General features: G+C 38.0%; 1 protein-coding gene across 7 annotated transcripts in view; it reads left to right on the top strand.

Annotated features, from left to right (window-relative positions):
* Nucleotides 1–17,518, top strand: part of ttc6 (tetratricopeptide repeat domain 6) — a 249,087-nt gene that overhangs the window by 140,639 nt on the left and 90,930 nt on the right. For all 7 annotated transcript variants that reach the window (XR_011351280.1, XR_011351281.1, XM_069916775.1 and 4 more), the window contains 2 exons: nucleotides 3,340–3,422; nucleotides 14,601–14,677. Coding sequence is in view for 5 of the 7 variants with exons in the window: in XM_069916775.1 (XP_069772876.1) it covers nucleotides 3,340–3,422; nucleotides 14,601–14,677 (160 nt within the window). In the remaining 2 variants the exon portion in view is untranslated. The remainder of the gene's footprint in view (nucleotides 1–3,339; nucleotides 3,423–14,600; nucleotides 14,678–17,518) is intronic.

The raw sequence follows: 17,518 nt of genomic DNA, 5'->3' as shown, positions 1-17,518 counted from the left end.
AAAAGTGTATAATGATAACTTGGAAAACGGAAGCAACCTTAAAAATACAACAATGGTACATAGAAATGAACAAGTGTATTCCATTAGGAAAAAATCACCTACAGTACAAAAAGACAAATATGCTTTACTTGAACAAATTTGGGAACCATACAAATAGTTTATTAGAAACTGCCAATTTCAGACCTCTATCTCTTGACGCGATAAGTTACAATTAAGAAAATAATTAAATATGAAATATTGGATGACATGATTTCTTTTTCTTTTCTTTTGTTTTCTTCTATTGTTTATTTATTCTTTCTTACTTCTTTTCTTTTTAATTCCTCCTTTAAGTTATGTTAAGGGGGTGAGGAGGGTGGGGAAAAATGAAAATGTCACTTCGTATATAATAATACTGAATATTTGTATATATTGTTATTAACATGGTTCACGGTGAAGTATTAAATAAAAAATTATATTAAAAAAAGATAGGGTGCTACTTGGACTTTGGAGGAATTTGAAGATGATGGATTTCTCACATTCTACTTCTAAGCAGTAGTTGTGTTTTTTTGAGATTTTTTTTGTAATTCTTTATTTATCACACTATGAGCCATATCAACCAATATATTTACAGATGCATCTCTTTAAATATTCACAGTGACATTTTCTTTTTTTCCCCATCCCTCCCTTCCCCCTTCCCACCCCCTCCAAAAACAGTAAATATTGAGCATATAAAATACAATAAAACAATACCTTTATACAAAAGGAATACAAACAAAAAAGACATATCATCTACTTATACACATTAAATCTGATCATGTTTACCTTCTTATCATTTTAGGTGGTGGTGGTCCGAGGCCTGCTCTTTCTGTTATGTTCCATATATGGTTCCCAGGTTCTTTCAAACATTGTAACTTTGTCTCTTAAATTATATGCAATTTTTTTTCCAATGGGATACACCTAAACTTGGTTATATATTCTGTTAATGTTTATAGTCATATAGTCCAAAGTGGCCATCTTATATCTTTAATTTCACTTCTTTACCGCCTCTTCACCACCTCCATCCCCATTTTTTCCATTACTGTTTTTTAAGTTTTCCTTTTTAATCTCAATATATGACAATGCACTTAAGACATGAAATACCCCAACAATCCCCACAAGCAATAACCCTTTAACCCCAAATGAACCTTCCCTCCTTGGATTGCCCCTTGTCCCTTGACGGCAACCACAACTCCCCTTTCCATTCGGTTTGCGAACTTACTTGCAAGCGTCAACTGATTTCACAGTGAACATTATTCTCCCCCCCCCAGTCCCCGCGCCAGAGAACACTATTTTCCTATACATATAACAAAGCTCTCTTTTTTTTCCCCTTCTTCCCCTTATCCATCTTTAAATCTTTATATATACATCATCTTTACTTTATATTTTTACATATTTTTGTATATTTTCTTGCCGGTCTTCCTTGTCACTCTTCCTCCTCTCTTCTCCTGACCTGCAAATGTTCAGCAAATTCTTGGGCTTTCTTCTATTCCGTTCCCCAGGAATAAATACTTTGAGTACTGCTGGATGTCTTAATATAAAGTTATAACCTTTCTTCCATAAGATTGTTTTCGCCATGTTGAATTCCTTCCTCTTTTTTAAAAGTTTGAAGCTTATGTCCGGGTAAAAAAATATTTTTTGTCCCTTATATTCCAATGGCTTATTGTCTTCTCTAACCTTTCTTGCCTGCTCCAGTATGTTTTCTCTTGTCGTATATCTTAGAAGTTTTACCAATATGGATCTCGGTTTTTGATGTGGTGGCAGTTTCGGTACTAGTGCTCTATGCACCATTTCGATTTCTATTTCTTCATGAGAATCTGTCATTCCCAGCATCTTCAGGGTCCATCCTTTTATAAATTCCTTCATATTTGACCCTTCTTTGCCTTCTTTCAGGCCCACTATTTTTATGTTGTTTCGCCTACTGTAGTTTTCCAATACGTCAATTTTTTGTGACAATAAATCTGCTTCTTGAGAACACCACAAGTCACAGGCTTCCATTACTATTCTCTAGCTTCTCTCTTAAAGCCAATGTCTAATCCAATTTACTACCTCACCATAAATACTGAGCAACTGAACCTTCCTGACCAACCTTCTATGCAGAACTTTGTCAAAGACCTTACTAAAACCCATGTAGTAGCCTTATTGACATCCACAGTTTTCCTTCATCGTCTTTCTTTGTAACCTCCTCAAAAGCTTCTATATTATTAATTGTACATGACCTACCATGCACAAAGCCATGTTGACTATCCCTAATTAGTCTCTGTCTATCCAAATACTTGTACTGTATGTCTGATCTGTTGGAACACCTTTATTAATGAGTCTTCTGGCAGCACAGACTACATATGATATCTTGTACCAGGACATAATGCAAACCTTGAAGTGACATTTTAATATAGTGCCATCAAAGATTTTTGAGAGCTACAAATCTGGAACATTAATACGTAAGGGGTGAGAAGAGACATTAATCAAATATATAGTTAGGTTTAGATTCTGGCAGAGAAATACAATTTCAAGAAAATTGTAGGTGAAACATTGCAAAATCATTTAGTGTGTCAATTGTCAAGGAGAGAATTAGTGGAACTATTTAATACAAAGAGTGATTATGGGAGCATGTAAAATGGCTGGCCCCTTTCCAGATCATTGCCCAAAGTATAGCTCAAAGTGTACTGAGGGTATATGATTTCGGTGATTTCTGCTTATAAGGTGTTTTACTCCAGAAGCAGATTGTAAACCACTGGTGGCAATATTTAGACCAAAATTTTCAATTCCTACATTGGCAGCACACCTGGTTTTCTCTATTAAACATTAGAGTAGAACACTACCATAGATTTACTTCAACAGGACACAACATTGAATTTGGAGCAGGATATTTTCAATTCCAAGTTGTTGATGATTATTTTCTAGTGGTAATTGAAGTGACTAGGCCAAGGCATAAGAAATGTGTTTTATGATTCAAGTGGAATAAAATGGAAATAGCTTGAGCAAGCCAGTCAGATTTTTCTGGAAAAGCTGGAATAAGCTCAGAGTCAATATTGCATGAAGTAGAACCATTGTGGATTTTGGAGTGTGTCCATACTCAGTTAATGGGAATTGCCAACATGAAAGCTATATCCAGATGTTTTTTTTTGTACTGGTCTGGGATTGATCAAGATATTTAAATTTTGGTACAGTCCTGTTTTATGTATCTGAGCTGCAAGCCTAAGAGGTTATATATTTTGTGACTAAAAAGTTGTAAATTATCAAAATAGCTCTTTCTTTTGACAGAATTTTAAAGGAATGAATATAACTGATGACATATTTTAATTTTTCATATATTTGTGATAGTTACATAATCTGAGAAGAGCTTTGAAAGATATATCATGTGCCATCCATCTCCAACCGCAAGCACAGAACTTGAATTTATTAAGGTGAGAATTAAGGATTATTTTCTTTCAACTTCTTCATATTGTTTTTAAACAATTGTTTGACTTAATCATATCTTTATGTTATGTTTCCCAGTTTTCTCACTGAGACCTTTAATTAGCAACACAGATATTAAAATCACAACATAATTTCCACAAGGCAGAATAATATTTTGACAGATTTGCTTGTTTTCATTCTCTTACCTTCAATAGATAAATTATGTTAGTCTGTTAAAATTGTTCTAGCACCCACAACTAAGACAATAAGCAGAGAACGATTGAACTGAAATGCTCACAGTCTTCAGTTTCAGCAATGGGACAACACATTTGATTGGGAACCAATGGCATTTGGCTTCTGAGTGCCTGCAATATTTATTGGTGAGTGAGAGATTCTTGACCAAATATGGCTCCATCATTGTATGGCATTCTCGTAATTCTATTTCTCCCTGGGTGCAAATAACTTAGCTGTCAATGGTGGATCAATTAAAACTTGGGTGCACAAGAAGCTAAGGTTAAAGGAGAGCAGTAACACAAGAGGAGTTACAGAGATGGGGAGTTTTAGAAGTACAAATTTTCAAGGCTGCTCCAGAAAGAAAAGGCTGAATGGCTTGTGTGTTACATTACCCTTGCTAGTCAAGGGGTAAGAAGTCCAATCACAAAGATTTTCAGTTCAGTGTCACTTCTTCCACACTTCTCTGAAATACTTCCAATGTATTAACACATTTGGTTAAATCAGAAGTATCCAATATTCCTGTTGGTTTCACCAACTCTCTAATATGTCTTGAATTCCCCTAGCTAAAAATTGTAATATTCTGTTAGCCTCTGATTTCTTGCTATACTTGCAACGTGGCATTTTGTGAATCATGTGGTTCCTTCTGCGTTTCTTACCTTTAAGCAGCAGTTTTCAGTTCTACTCCCTTCATGTGACTGGTGATACTTTATGACAATGCTGCTCATGTTTTTTTTGTATTTGTCAGCTTGTATTTGCAGATGTGTAAAATAAGTACAATGAATGAATAATGCAGAAAAAAGGCTAGCTTGATGTTATATATTATGTTGTCTATCCTTTGATATATTAGAGCTGTGTGCATCATGAATAATTTGACTCTCTGTACATCTTAAACCAAATTGACAAGTGGATATTTACAATACATTTATTCATTACTAGCAATAATGATTTTGAACTTTTCTGCAGTTTATTTTGTGGCTTCAAAGTGGGGACAATAACATAGCAATCCCTGTCACAGTTTGGATTACTAGGAAACAGTTTACTTTCGGGTATATAAATAATGAACCACTGGCATGTAAATGAGCATTTTATATAAATTTCAGATGCAAAGATGTGTTCAAAATTCAGTCCTGGAAATTTACATAATAGTCACTTAGTTTTGTATTGATGAGAATTAATTAGATTCCAGCCAATATAGCATTAACTTCTCTTCTTTGGCTTGGCTTCGCGGACGAAGATTTATGGAGGGGGTAAAAAGTCCACGTCAGCTGCAGGCTCGTTTGTGGCTGACAAGTCCGATGCAGGACAGGCAGACACGGTTGCAGCGGTTGCAGGGGAAAATTGGTTGGTTGGGGTTGGGTGTTGGGTTTTTCCTCCTTTGCCTTTTGTCAGTGAGGTGGGCTCTGCGGCCTTCTTCAAAGGAGGTTGCTGACCGCCAAACTGTGAGGCGCCAAGATGCACGGTTTGAGGCGTTATCAGCCCACTGGCGGTGGTCAATGTGGCAGGCACCAAGAGATTTCTTTAGGCAGTCCTTGTACCTTTTCTTTGCTGCACCTCTGTCACGGTGGCCAGTGGAGAGCTCGCCATATAACACGATCTTGGGAAGGTGATGGTCCTCCATTCTGGAGACGTGACCCATCCAGCGCAGCTGGATCTTCAGCAGCGTGGACTCAATGCTGTCGACCTCTGCCATCTCGAGTACTTCGACGTTAGGGATGAAAGCGCTCCAATGGATGTTGAGGATGGAGCGGAGAAAACGCTGGTGGAAGCGTTCTAGGAGCCGTAGGTGGTGCCGGTAGAGGACCCATGATTCGGAGCCGAACAGGAGTGTGGGTATGACAACGGCTCTGTATACGCTTATCTTTGTGAGGTTTTTCAGTTGGTTGTTTTTCCAGACTCTTTTGTGTAGTCTTCCAAAGGCGCTATTTGCCTTGGCGAGTCTGTTGTCTATCTCATTGTCGATCCTTGCATCTGATGAAATGGTGCAGCCGAGATAGGTAAACTGGTTGACCGTTTTGAGTTTTGTGTGCCCGATGGAGATGTGGGGGGGCTGGTAGTCATGGTGGGGAGCTGGCTGATGGAGGACCTCAGTTTTCTTCAGGCTGACTTCCAAGCCAAACATTTTGGCAGTTTCCGCAAAGCAGGACGTCAAGCGCTGAAGAGCTGGCTCTGAATGGGCAACTAAAGCCAAGAAAAGTGCAGAGAACAAAACAAAGGACTCTACATCACCTTTGTTGACCTCACCAAAGCCTTCGACACCGTGAGCAGGAAAGGGCTTTGGCAAATACTAGAGCGCATCGGATGTCCCCCAAAGTTCCTCAACATGATTATCCAACTGCACGAAAACCAACAAGGTCAGGTCAGATACAGCAATGAGCTCTCTGAACCCTTCTCCATTAACAATGGCGTGAAGCAAGGCTGTGTTCTCGCACCAACCCTCTTTTCAATCTCCTTCAGCATGATGCTGAACCAAGGCATGAAAGACCCCAACAATGAAGACGCTGTTTACATCCGGTACCGCACGGATGGCAGTCTCTTCAATCTGAGGCGCCTGCAAGCTCACACCAAGACACAAGAGAAACTTGTCCGTGAACTACTCTTTGCAGCATTAACTTCTACTACCCCAGAAATCACCAAACATCTGCACCCTGGACCATGCTCTTTATTCCAGCATGTCTTTAGTCTTCCCTAAGAGGCATGGCTCAGAGCAGCATGCTGCCTTTCTCAATTCATGTGGAAACTGATAGAATGACTTTGTCACCTAGGAAAACCTTCCACACTATCCCACCCCATTTAATTAGCTCTGAAAGCCTTCAGTGTCATGACTGTTTGTGAATGTCATTAGCTATTTCACTGAATTTGTGCCAGGTTAATATTATGTAGGTTATTTAGACTTTTGAGTCTGAGAAGTCTCTTTCATTCTTTTTATTGAGTTTTATAGAACAAGATCACAAGGTTACCAAAGATGAAGAATGTAAGTGCATTTCCAAAAATTAAAAAATATATATCCCTTTCTCATACAATGTTGTAGTAATGACAATAAACAAGTCTTGAAAACACTGAATACAATTATCATATCAATTGACAAATGTCAAATCATATAAAACAAGGAGGAAATAGATAATTAAATGATATAAAAATTGAAAAGGAAAACCTTTGAAATCAAAAAAATTCCTGAATTGAAACCAGATACTCAAAGAACATTACTACAGGGCTGTATATCATTCTATGAACTTTAACTAAAAAAAGGAAGTGCTACTCCTTAAAAAAAAGATTTAAAAATCTTCTCAGCCCACCTCAATTCCAAAGAGACCCAACTGGGCAGTCAAATCTATTAAAATATTGAATCCAAAACAAGATAAAAAGATATATTGATTGCTCATTAATAGTATCTAAAATTCGTCATTGCCAAGCCTCCATTCCTTTTAGATCTCTGCAAATGAAGCTTATTCAGCCGAGCTCATTTGTTTTGTCAAATATAATAGAGCCAAGGAAATCAAAAAACAACTTGAGGATGAAGACTGGGATTGCATAAAAAGGTATAAAAGTTTGAGTAAAATAATCACTTTATATAGAGTTTTATACAACCAACTAATGAAATCGAGAAAGGTGACCATCTGGACAATGTCTGATTAAATTGTTTTAATAAATTAAGAAATTTTCCTTAAATGCCATATATTTTGGCATGTCGACCGGCATATAAGACAATCCCCCCCTCCCTCCCCCCCCCCCCTTTCAGCCTCATTTTAAGGGTTTTATGGTATATCCCATGTATAAGTCATCCCAAATTTTCTGGCTGCCTGAGGTGTCCTGTTGACCAGCGTATAAGTCGACCCCCAAAGTTCACGATGGCGGAGATGGGCCATTGACCAGTGTTTATGTCAATCCTCATAAAATGTGCAGATTGATCTACTGGGCATTGGTTGGAGGTGGTTGCTATCTTGGAGGGTCCATTGACACAACACAGCAACTGCGCTGCTGCAAGAAAATTAGATGTGCATGAGAAGTTGTTAAGAGATTGGAGGAAGAAAGAGAGACTTTAAGAAACATACCAAAAAGGCAATGATGGTCAGAGTTGGAAAACCACATTGCAGAATGAGTACGTGAACAGAGGCAAGATTGATACATAGTCACCAGAAATAAAATAAGAATATTTTTACTGCTGTGGGCCAAGTCGTACCCAGCCCTCAGTAATGATTTTAAGGCTAAAGTAGTCTGGTGCAAATGTTTCATGAACAGGAAAAACCAAAAAAACAAAAACTGCACAGAAACTACCAAAGGATCTTGATCATAAAGTTGTAAATTTTCACCAGTTTTTTTAATACGGAACAAGCAGAAACACCAGTTTGCATTGGCAAATATCAGAAACATGGACAAAACTCCCATGAATTTTGACATGATAGGCAATAGAACATTGGACTAGAAAGGTGTTAAAACTACAGACCAGAAGTACAGGCCACAAAAGGACCAGGTTTACCATAGTGTTATATGGTAAACGGGTCAAAGTTAAGACCCATAGCAATCTTCAAATGCAAAATTGAAGTGAAAATGAAATTCCTTGCAGGTATTTTTGTACATTTTCATGAAAAAGGATGGATGGAAGAAAATGGTATAAATCTATGAATAGATAATGTGTGGAAAAGGCAGCCAGGCAGTTTACAAAAAGAATGGAGTTTGCTGGTCTGCGATATGTTTCATAGCCACTTAACTGAGAACACTAAAAGTAGATTAGCACTACATAATATTTACATGGTGATTATCCCAGGTGGTTTGATATCTATATTGCAACATATCAATGTCTGCTTGAACAAGCCATTCAAAGACCATTTGCGCGAGGAATAGAATACATGGATGTTGAGTGCAGAAAAGTTGTTTACAAAAGGCAGGGCAATGTCCGCTGCACCACTTGATATGCTGTGTAACTTCATTCTCAAGGCACGGGACAAAATTAAAGCAGAGACTATGATTAAAAAATAATTTTAAAAGTGCGAACTCTTGTGCAATTGATAGTATGTAAGATTATTTATTGTGGGATACTGACGACGAAGCTGAAACCGCCTGATACAGAGTGGAACCCAAATGATGACTGTTTAAACAGTGCTTGCTGCCATCTTTGCCTCCGACAATAATTTGTAAGAGTTCTAAATGTGTTGTTGTTTTCAGACAATGAATTGGGAAAGGTTTGTTAGAGTAGGTCACGTACAAACACTTTAAAACAGATCTTATTTAAAATACTGGAGCTCTGCCCCATGCAAGACATGTCAGGGACAACAGTCTTTACAAAAGCTTTGGAGAGTGCCCAAAGACTTCATTAATGGATTGATGTTTACAAAAAGGCAACAGATGAAAGATCTTGTTGGACCCACAGATTGTCTGGAGCTGTTCTAAGAGGGACATGTGGTTTTGTAAGCAGAGAGAGTCAAACAGGCTTTCTCTCAGAGAGAGAGATATCACTACTACGGTGTTACAGCCAGCAACAGCAGCTGGGACTGGAACAGGACAAGATGGCAAGCTTGTGGAAAACCCCATGTGGAAGACAGGTTGTAAGTGCTTGATTCAGCCTGATCAAAGTCCTTGTGGTTCATGGAAGAAGAGAGGACTGGCTGTCTAATGTTTCACTTGGAATAAGAGAAACAAAAAGGCGCTCTGTGGTGACCTGAAAGAAAGAGGTTATTATCTGAAGAACCCTGAAGGGGGTGTTTCATCAGCAAGATACTGAAGTGGCTGGGTGTCCATTGTATCACAAATCTCTCTCTGAAAACCGACAAGAATCTTCCTGAGCGGTGACCATTTACCTTTCAAGCACCAAAGCCTCGTGAAGTTTACAAATGTTAAATTCTGTGCACAGTATAAGAATTGTCTGCAACCAGTGAACTTGGTGGAATGAGAAGTGAGATTGGACTGTGAACCATAAACGTGCGCTTAGAACACACATGTCAAACTCTGGCCCGCGGGCCAAATATAATTATATTTGGCCCACAAGATCAGATTAAATATATATTAGAGTTGGCCCGCTGGCCGCCGCGCCAGTATATCGCATGCACACTGAAGGTGAAAATGAAGACGCCGGAGGTGTGGAGGGATCTCAGAGTCCCGAATTCCAGGGATCAGAGCGCCGCACTCAGCCCGCCCGGCTCCTGGACACACAGACGCAGCTGGAGTTGGGGACCATCCTCGCTGGGTCTGCGTTTCAGCGGCGATGCTGGACCGAATGTCTCGTTGGCGATGCCTTCCCCCTCGCTCCGTGCGCGGCGGACCCTGCCTCCCGCTCCTTTTGTTGGAGACGAGCCCGGCGCCGTGAGATCGCAGTTTAATCCCTCTCCAACCATGGGAGGGGGGTGGGAGCAACGCGCTCTTCTCAGCCAATTCCTCCACCGCCCCAGATGCCGGCGTTTCAATGGGGGGTTCGGGTGCCTTCATCAGGCGACCGACCTGTTGGTCCAAGACAAGGGGAGAGCGTACAAACTCCACACAGTCAGCACCTGAACTCAGGTGAACGTGGAGCTGCGACCCCACATTCCACATCAGGACTGTGTGTAAGATTGGGAGCAGTGAGACGGAAGCTTATTTTGTTCCTGTGATTTAAGCCTTTCTTGGGGTGGGGGTGGGTCCTTCTCTGACCACTTGCCTAACAATTAACCTAATCAGATGTGGAGTTACCACAATACAACAGTTCTCAACCTTTTTCTTTCCACTCGCGTCCCTGTGCCATTGGTGCTCTGAGATTAGTAAGGGATTGCTTAAGGTGGTCTGTGGGTGGAAAGAAAATGTTTGAAGACCACTGCTTTAATCATCCCTCATTGACTCGTCATGTGCACGGTTTCAGAACGCTAAAGGAAATGGGCCAATGACAATGACAATGAAAGAGTTTATCCAAAACTATTATTAAACATTTATTTTAATAAGAAAAAGTTTAACATTACATATGTTGAAAGAAGAGAAAACATGCAGATGTTGTTGAAAATTTTCAATAAATATTTAGTTCGGCTCTCGACTTAGTCCAAGTTTTTAATTTTGGCCCTCCGTGAATTTGAGTTTGACACCCCTGGCTTAGAATTAGAAGGGGGTTATGTTAGGTTAGTTAAATAAAAAGTGATAAGTTAAAGTTTGATTCTATTTTCATACTTAAAGATAATTAAAAGCAACTTTTGTTTAATTAGCAATTTGTCTTGGTGAATATCTATTGCTGCTGGGTTTTGGGGTCCTCTGGGCTTGTAACAATAGTGATTTTGAAGGGGGCTAATTGTGTTGTTGTTTTCAATAAAATCTGTCACCGTCATTTGTTTTTTTTTCAAGGGTCGATGTATATGCCACATCAGTTTTTCAAGGGTTGACTTGTATGCTGGATCAGTGCAGATTGGATTTTGAGCTAAATTTAAGGTCTCAAAAGTATATTTGGCATATAAGTCAACCCCCATTTTTTTTTGAGAGATTTTTTTTGGTTTCACAACTTGATATAAACTGAAATATACGGTAAATGATTGTGGTTTTTGGTGACTATAATTCCAAGGTAAGTAAACTGATTCTGAGCAATCTTAAAAGGGATATTGGCATAGATAGGGACCATATTATTCAGGGGAAAAAGTTAATTCTTGTGTAAGTTTAGTTTATAGCCTGAAAAGTGACTCAGAAGTCAAATTGATTGACAAGGTTTTGTTTTGGTTGGATAAGTACACTAAAGCAGGCCACAGGAGCGCAAAGGTCCTCTTCTTAGTTCTGCTAGAGTAGAACGAGTCTGACTGTGAAAAGGAGTCCAACCTATTGACAGCAGATAACTTTACATTACTTTAGATTATAATCATATTTCTGTTAACTATACCAACAGCAAACTTAGATATTAGCAGTTAGTTATTTCATCAAAGTATATTAATAGTAGTTAGGGTCTGGTACTGATACTTCTGGCACACTGTTAATAACTGTCAAGTTGTATAAAGATAACCCATCAATAATTCTGTTTTAGCCTATGAACTAATGCTTTACCCATGCCTAGTATTGAGTGGTTATTATTTCTATTCAGGTGAACCTTCATTTTGTATAATAGCATCTTTTTTTAACTCTTTATTTGAAGATTTCTCGAAATGCAGAAAAATACATTCACTGGTCCTCGATTCATTTTCCAGGTTACGGCATGAAAAAAATCATATTTTTCAACTACAGTTTTCTTTTCATAATCCTGTTGGATACTTTTGCTATCCTTGTGGAAGCTCTTTAATAAAAATCTTAAAGATAACTCCTTAACTTTCATATTCTATTTCTTTCACTATTAATGTTTTGGAGCATTCCAATTCTTTTAATCAAATGCAGCCCTTAATTAGCCACAATTTTGACTGAGGGTTCATAGCCCAGAATCTAGTGGTGATGCTAGAACTTGATCTTGCCCAACAGATTGCCTGTTCAGAAGTGAACAAACACTCTAGGAAGTTTGAATAACTTATCCATTGTGTCATAGGAGAAGATTGAAGAAAATAAATGAAAAGGAGAGAGGAAAGGTAAGTCATAGCATAGTCAGAAAGATAGGTCCTATTCTCTGCAGTCACAAGAATGGGCCCTGAGGACTGTGCCATTTTCCCAGTGCCCTAGTCAAAGACATGCCCTTGAGACTGGAGATCAATATGGAATGGAATTGGAAGGATTGGATGTCATAGTTTATGGAGGAAAAGATAGCAAAAGAGTTTCATCTGAGGGGGGTATGAAGTCTGAAGATCTAAATCAGTTCAGCAATCAATGAAGGTAATTAAATCTGCATTTCTGCTTCTAAAACATGCAAGCTCACAAACAGTCAAACAGATCAGAGAGCTGAAGGTGAGTGATGTGCGTGAAAAGTGTTTCAATTCATATCACTGGCATCATTATTGGTTTTTAAAAAATAAACTATTCCTTTAGGATATGCTCCTTGTGAATCAGTCAGATGAGTGACTGGGCCTGTAAGTAAGGCTTAAAATGAGATTGTTGATCAGAGGGTTCAATCGATAGGTAATTTGGGAATTTAAAGCACAGGTATGTGAGATGATAGAATGGGGCAGAACATACAACAGTTATTGCATAACAAAACCAAAGAGTCAAAAGTTGAAAAATTATAACACTCAAAATACAAGGCTTTTTCACTGGATATGCAAAGTTTTTGTAACAAATGGATGAAATTTATGGTATAAATGGGTTTTAACTATTTTATTAGATTTCATATTCATTGTCAGATTATATACATGACATTACATACAACTCTGAGATCATTTTTTCTATGAGCGAGACAGAATTACCAGTTATTGGTAGTGCAAAATAAAACTGCCCAATGTATACATGCAAACAAATAAAGAAATATAAATAAACTGTGCCATACAGAGAGAAAAAACTCAATAAAGTCCACAAGTAAGAGTCCTTAAATGAGTCCCTGATTAAGTTTGTTGTTGAGGAGTCTGATGTTGGAGGATAGCAGCTGTTCCTGAACCTGGTGTTGAGAATCTTGTGGCATCTATACCTCTTTCCTGTGCTAGGTGATGTGAATCCTTGAGGATGCCTACTGCTCTCGGTAGATGTTCTCGATAGTGGGGAGGGTTTTGCCTGTGATGTCCTGGGCTGTGACCACTACTTTTGCAGGGCTTTACACTCAGCAGTATTGGTGTCCCCATACCAAACTATGATGCAGCTGGTCAACACACATATGTAGAAATTTTCCAGTGTCATACCAAACCTCCTCAAACTCCTGAGGAACTAGAGGTGTTGACATGCTTTCTTCATGATGCTATTAGTGAGTTGGGTCCAAGAAAGATCCTCTGAGATAGTGACTCCCAAGAACTTAAATTTGCTTACCCTCTCCACCTCTGATCCCCAATGATCACTGGATCATACCTCTGGTTTTCCCTTCATCATAAAGTCAATGATCAGCTCCTTAGTTTTGGTGACATTGAATGCAAGGTTGCTGTTGGCGCACCATTCAGCCAAGTTGAAAACTGAGGGTGTGGTTGCAAATTTTCACAGGCTGCTACTTAAATATTGTGGGATACTTTACATTTTGTAGCAATAGGCAGAATAGAAAAATGTAGAGGCTTGCTGTGTGAGATAGGCCTGGTCTGATCATAAAGGATAACATGAGGAAAGTTGTGGAGAAGAATCTTACTCAGAAAATCAAGAACTGAAATTAGTTTAGGTGGAAATTAGGAATAATCAGAGCAGAAAATACTGGGGAAAAAAATACTTTATGCAATTAAATATCTGGTAGTAGAAGCACCAAGGTGTCAGGAGCTCAGATGGCCAGGACTGGGTGGTAAGTCTGCGTTTGGGGTGTCAGGAGTTCAGATGTTTGTGTGGTTGGGACCAAAAAAAGGGTCATATTAAAGCACGCAGTGTTTGGGTCAAAAAGAGGGTTGACTATTATGCAGTATCGATGATTACACGAGTATATATGGGAAATATGAAGAACAAGCATTGTGGGATCAGTTCTCAGCTTTCAAAGCAAAATGTGGCAATATTCAGCAACCTATTGTGCTACTATATTTAGTTTACTATTATGTCATTATGTGATATCACAGCTTGATTCAAATTCTTATCATTACTTTTATCATTCCTCCCTTCAAACATGTGTGTCATAGTGAACCCTATTTTACCAGATTAACATTTTGGAAATGCCAGCGTACTATCTGGGGACTGGGTTGGCTGCACAATCCTTGCTTATTTCCACAAAATCCAGAAATTGACAATTTGGAGTTGTTCAAAATTTTCCAGATTTTCAATCTTATCTTCCACCTGTTTCCAACAAAGCTATTTTATTGTCCCTAACAATAATTTAATTTTGAAAAGTGTTGGTTATATAAAATCATTGCATGTTGTATGGAATAATGGTGGTCCATGAAATAAAATATAAAGTCAAATTTGTTGGGAAACAATTGTCCTTACATATAGTGAGAATTAATTTCTGTTTCTTATCATTTTTCAATGCTTTTATTCATTTTATTTTCAAGAGGCCAATATCTGCTTCAAATGAAAAAACTTGAACTTGCAAACTTCTGTGTCCAATATGCTGCTGACATTGGTCAAGGTACATCTTCATACAATGATAATTTTTACAAAATTAATTTATTTCTATTTAGTTGGAGGAAATGTGATTAACTTATAATTCATATGCAAGCCATGACTTTGTGAAATAAACAGCTGACAGAAAAGTTGAAATGTTCAGTTGTCCAAAGTTTAAATAATATAATTAAGCAATGAGATGGAAGGGATTTGAAAATCTTGTCCTATCAATACAATTATATTACATTTTTTCAATGCTTAGCTATTAAAATAAATCTTTACCAAAATAAAATATGAAAAACGCTATTTCCAAATTTATTTAAAATTTGACATTTTGGAAAGCTAGGCAAAGAAGAAAAGGAGGTCATATAGCATCCTTAATAAGATCAGTGCTGTGGTGAGAAATAATCTTGGCAGATCATGATGTAGAATTAAGAATCAATTTAGTTCAAGCTAAGGAACAACAATGGTAATAATGGGTCTGATTTACTGTAAGTAAGGAAATTGTTGGTGCGTGTACTGAGGTAATGCAGAAATTATTTAAGGCTAAATAATTTAACATTATAAAAATGAGAGATTTTAACCTATATGTGAATGGGACAAGTCAAATCTGCTTTAATAAGGTGGAAGATTATTTCATGGAATTCATATGAGATGTTTTTCTATATCAATCTTGAGGAGCCAAATAGAGAAAAGCTAATGGCACAACTGACCTTTCAGCAGTGGTCAAGAGAGAAAGACAGGGTGTACCCATTGAACATGTACTAATGGTTGCACTAAAACTTATAAATACATGTCCCTAAATCATGCTGAGTCTAGTAGTAAGTGAATCAATTCCCTTAAAAAAAGGCTCATGAGTTTAAAAGACAAAATTTGGGAAAAATGTCAATCTTGTTTTATTCCTTCAATTTTTGAATAGTTATGTTAGGGGGATTAATTGTGCATCCGGAATTATTTTTAAGCTGTTATTATTTGCACAGACTATGAATTTTCTGTTTAAAATCCTATGTCAAGTTAGGTTGCATTTAACAAATTTCATTTTTTTGAGGCGGTTACCTGGAAAGTTGACAAAGGAAAGGCTATCTATATGGACTTTAATAAGGTCTTTGACATGGTCCAAGATGGGACATTAGTCTGGAAGGTTCAGACACTAGATACTCATGGTGAAGTCATGAACTGGATTCAACAATGGCTAGACAAGAGAAGCTAGAGAGATGGATGCTTCTCAGACTGCAGGCTTGTGACTAGTAGTGTGCTTCTGGGATCAGTGCTGGGACCATTAATGTTTGTCATCTATATCAATGATCTGAATGATAATGAGAAAAATTAGTTCAGCAGTTTGCAGAAGACACTAAGATTGGAGTGAAGGTTTTCAAAGCTTGCAGAGGCATCTGGACCAGCTGGTAAAATGGGCTGAAAAATGGCAGATGGAATTTAATGCAGACAAGTGTGAGGCGTTGAATTTTGGAAGGACATGGTAAATGGTAGGGCACTGAAGAGTGTGGTAGAACAGAGGGACCTTGGCAGGCTTAGCAAATACCAGAGGAAATGTGTACAAAATGAAGCAAGGGAAATTTAGGGATGACATCAAGGGTAAGCTTTATGCAGAGAGTTGCGGGTGCCTGGTATGCCTTGCCAGGGATGTTAGTTGAGGTTGAAACATTAGGAGTATTTAAGAGCCTCTCAGACAGGCTCATGGATTCAAGAAGAATAGTGGATTATGGGGTTGCGAGGGTTTAGTACGATTTTTAAGGAATATATGGGTCAGCACAACATTGAGGTTTAAAGGGGCTGTATTGTTCTGTGTTCTATGATCTATACATAATTCCCTGAAAATGGTGCCACAGGTGGATAGGGTGGTAAAAAGAGCTTTTGTCATATTGTCCTTCATAAATCAAAGAATTGAATATGGTATGGTAAAGTTGTATAAGACATCGGTGAGGCCAAATTTGGAGTTTGTATGCAATTTTAATCACCTAACTATAGTAGAGATATCACTAAGTACAAAGAGTGCAGAAAAGATTTACTAGGATGTTGCCCGGACTTCAGGAACTAAGTTACAGGGAAAGGTAAAACAGGTTAGGACTTTATTCCCTGGAGTGTAGAATGAGGGGAGATTTGATACGTATTTAAAAATTATGAGGGGAATGGACAGAGTGGATTTAGATCAGCTTTTTCCACTGAGGATAGTGAGATACAAACCAGAGGACATGGGTAAGAGTGAAAGGGGAAAAGTTTCGGGGAACACGAGGGGGAACGTCCTCACACAGAGAATGGTGGGAGTGTGAAACTAGCTGCCACTGAAGTGGTGAATGCAGGCTCAATTTTAACATTTAGGAAAAATTTAGACAGATACATGGATAGGAGAGATATGGAGGGCTATGGACTGGGTGCAGGTCAATGGGACAAAGCAACAAAAAAAATGGTTCGGCACAGACTACAAGGGCCGAAGGGGCCTTTTTCTGTGCTGTAATGTTCTATGGTTCTAAAAATTAATGGAGCAATTCAAACCTAATATGTGTTTACTCCTATTTCACTATTACAGTCTGTTAATGTCATTATATGATAGAATCTGGTGGAAAGTACAATCAGCAAATACTATATCCAGATGGGAAGATTTAATTTAAAATTATCAACTTTGTTTTATTTTAAAGCAAATATTTTTATATTTATGCATATTATAAGGTTAATATCATTTTTCTTCAAAATTTTCATTGATCTACACATACAAAAGGGAAACATAAAAACAACTAGCAAATTCATGTTTATATCATTTGTAATATTAAGTAGAACAAAGCTCAATAATTAAAAACATCAAGATTTTATGATATCAAAGTCATAAAATCTTGTCCTAATGAATCTTGTT

Source organism: Narcine bancroftii, chromosome 2, assembly GCF_036971445.1.
Source record: "Narcine bancroftii isolate sNarBan1 chromosome 2, sNarBan1.hap1, whole genome shotgun sequence".
Lineage (NCBI taxonomy): Eukaryota > Metazoa > Chordata > Chondrichthyes > Torpediniformes > Narcinidae > Narcine > Narcine bancroftii.
This window is presented reverse-complemented; position numbering and strand designations above follow the sequence as displayed.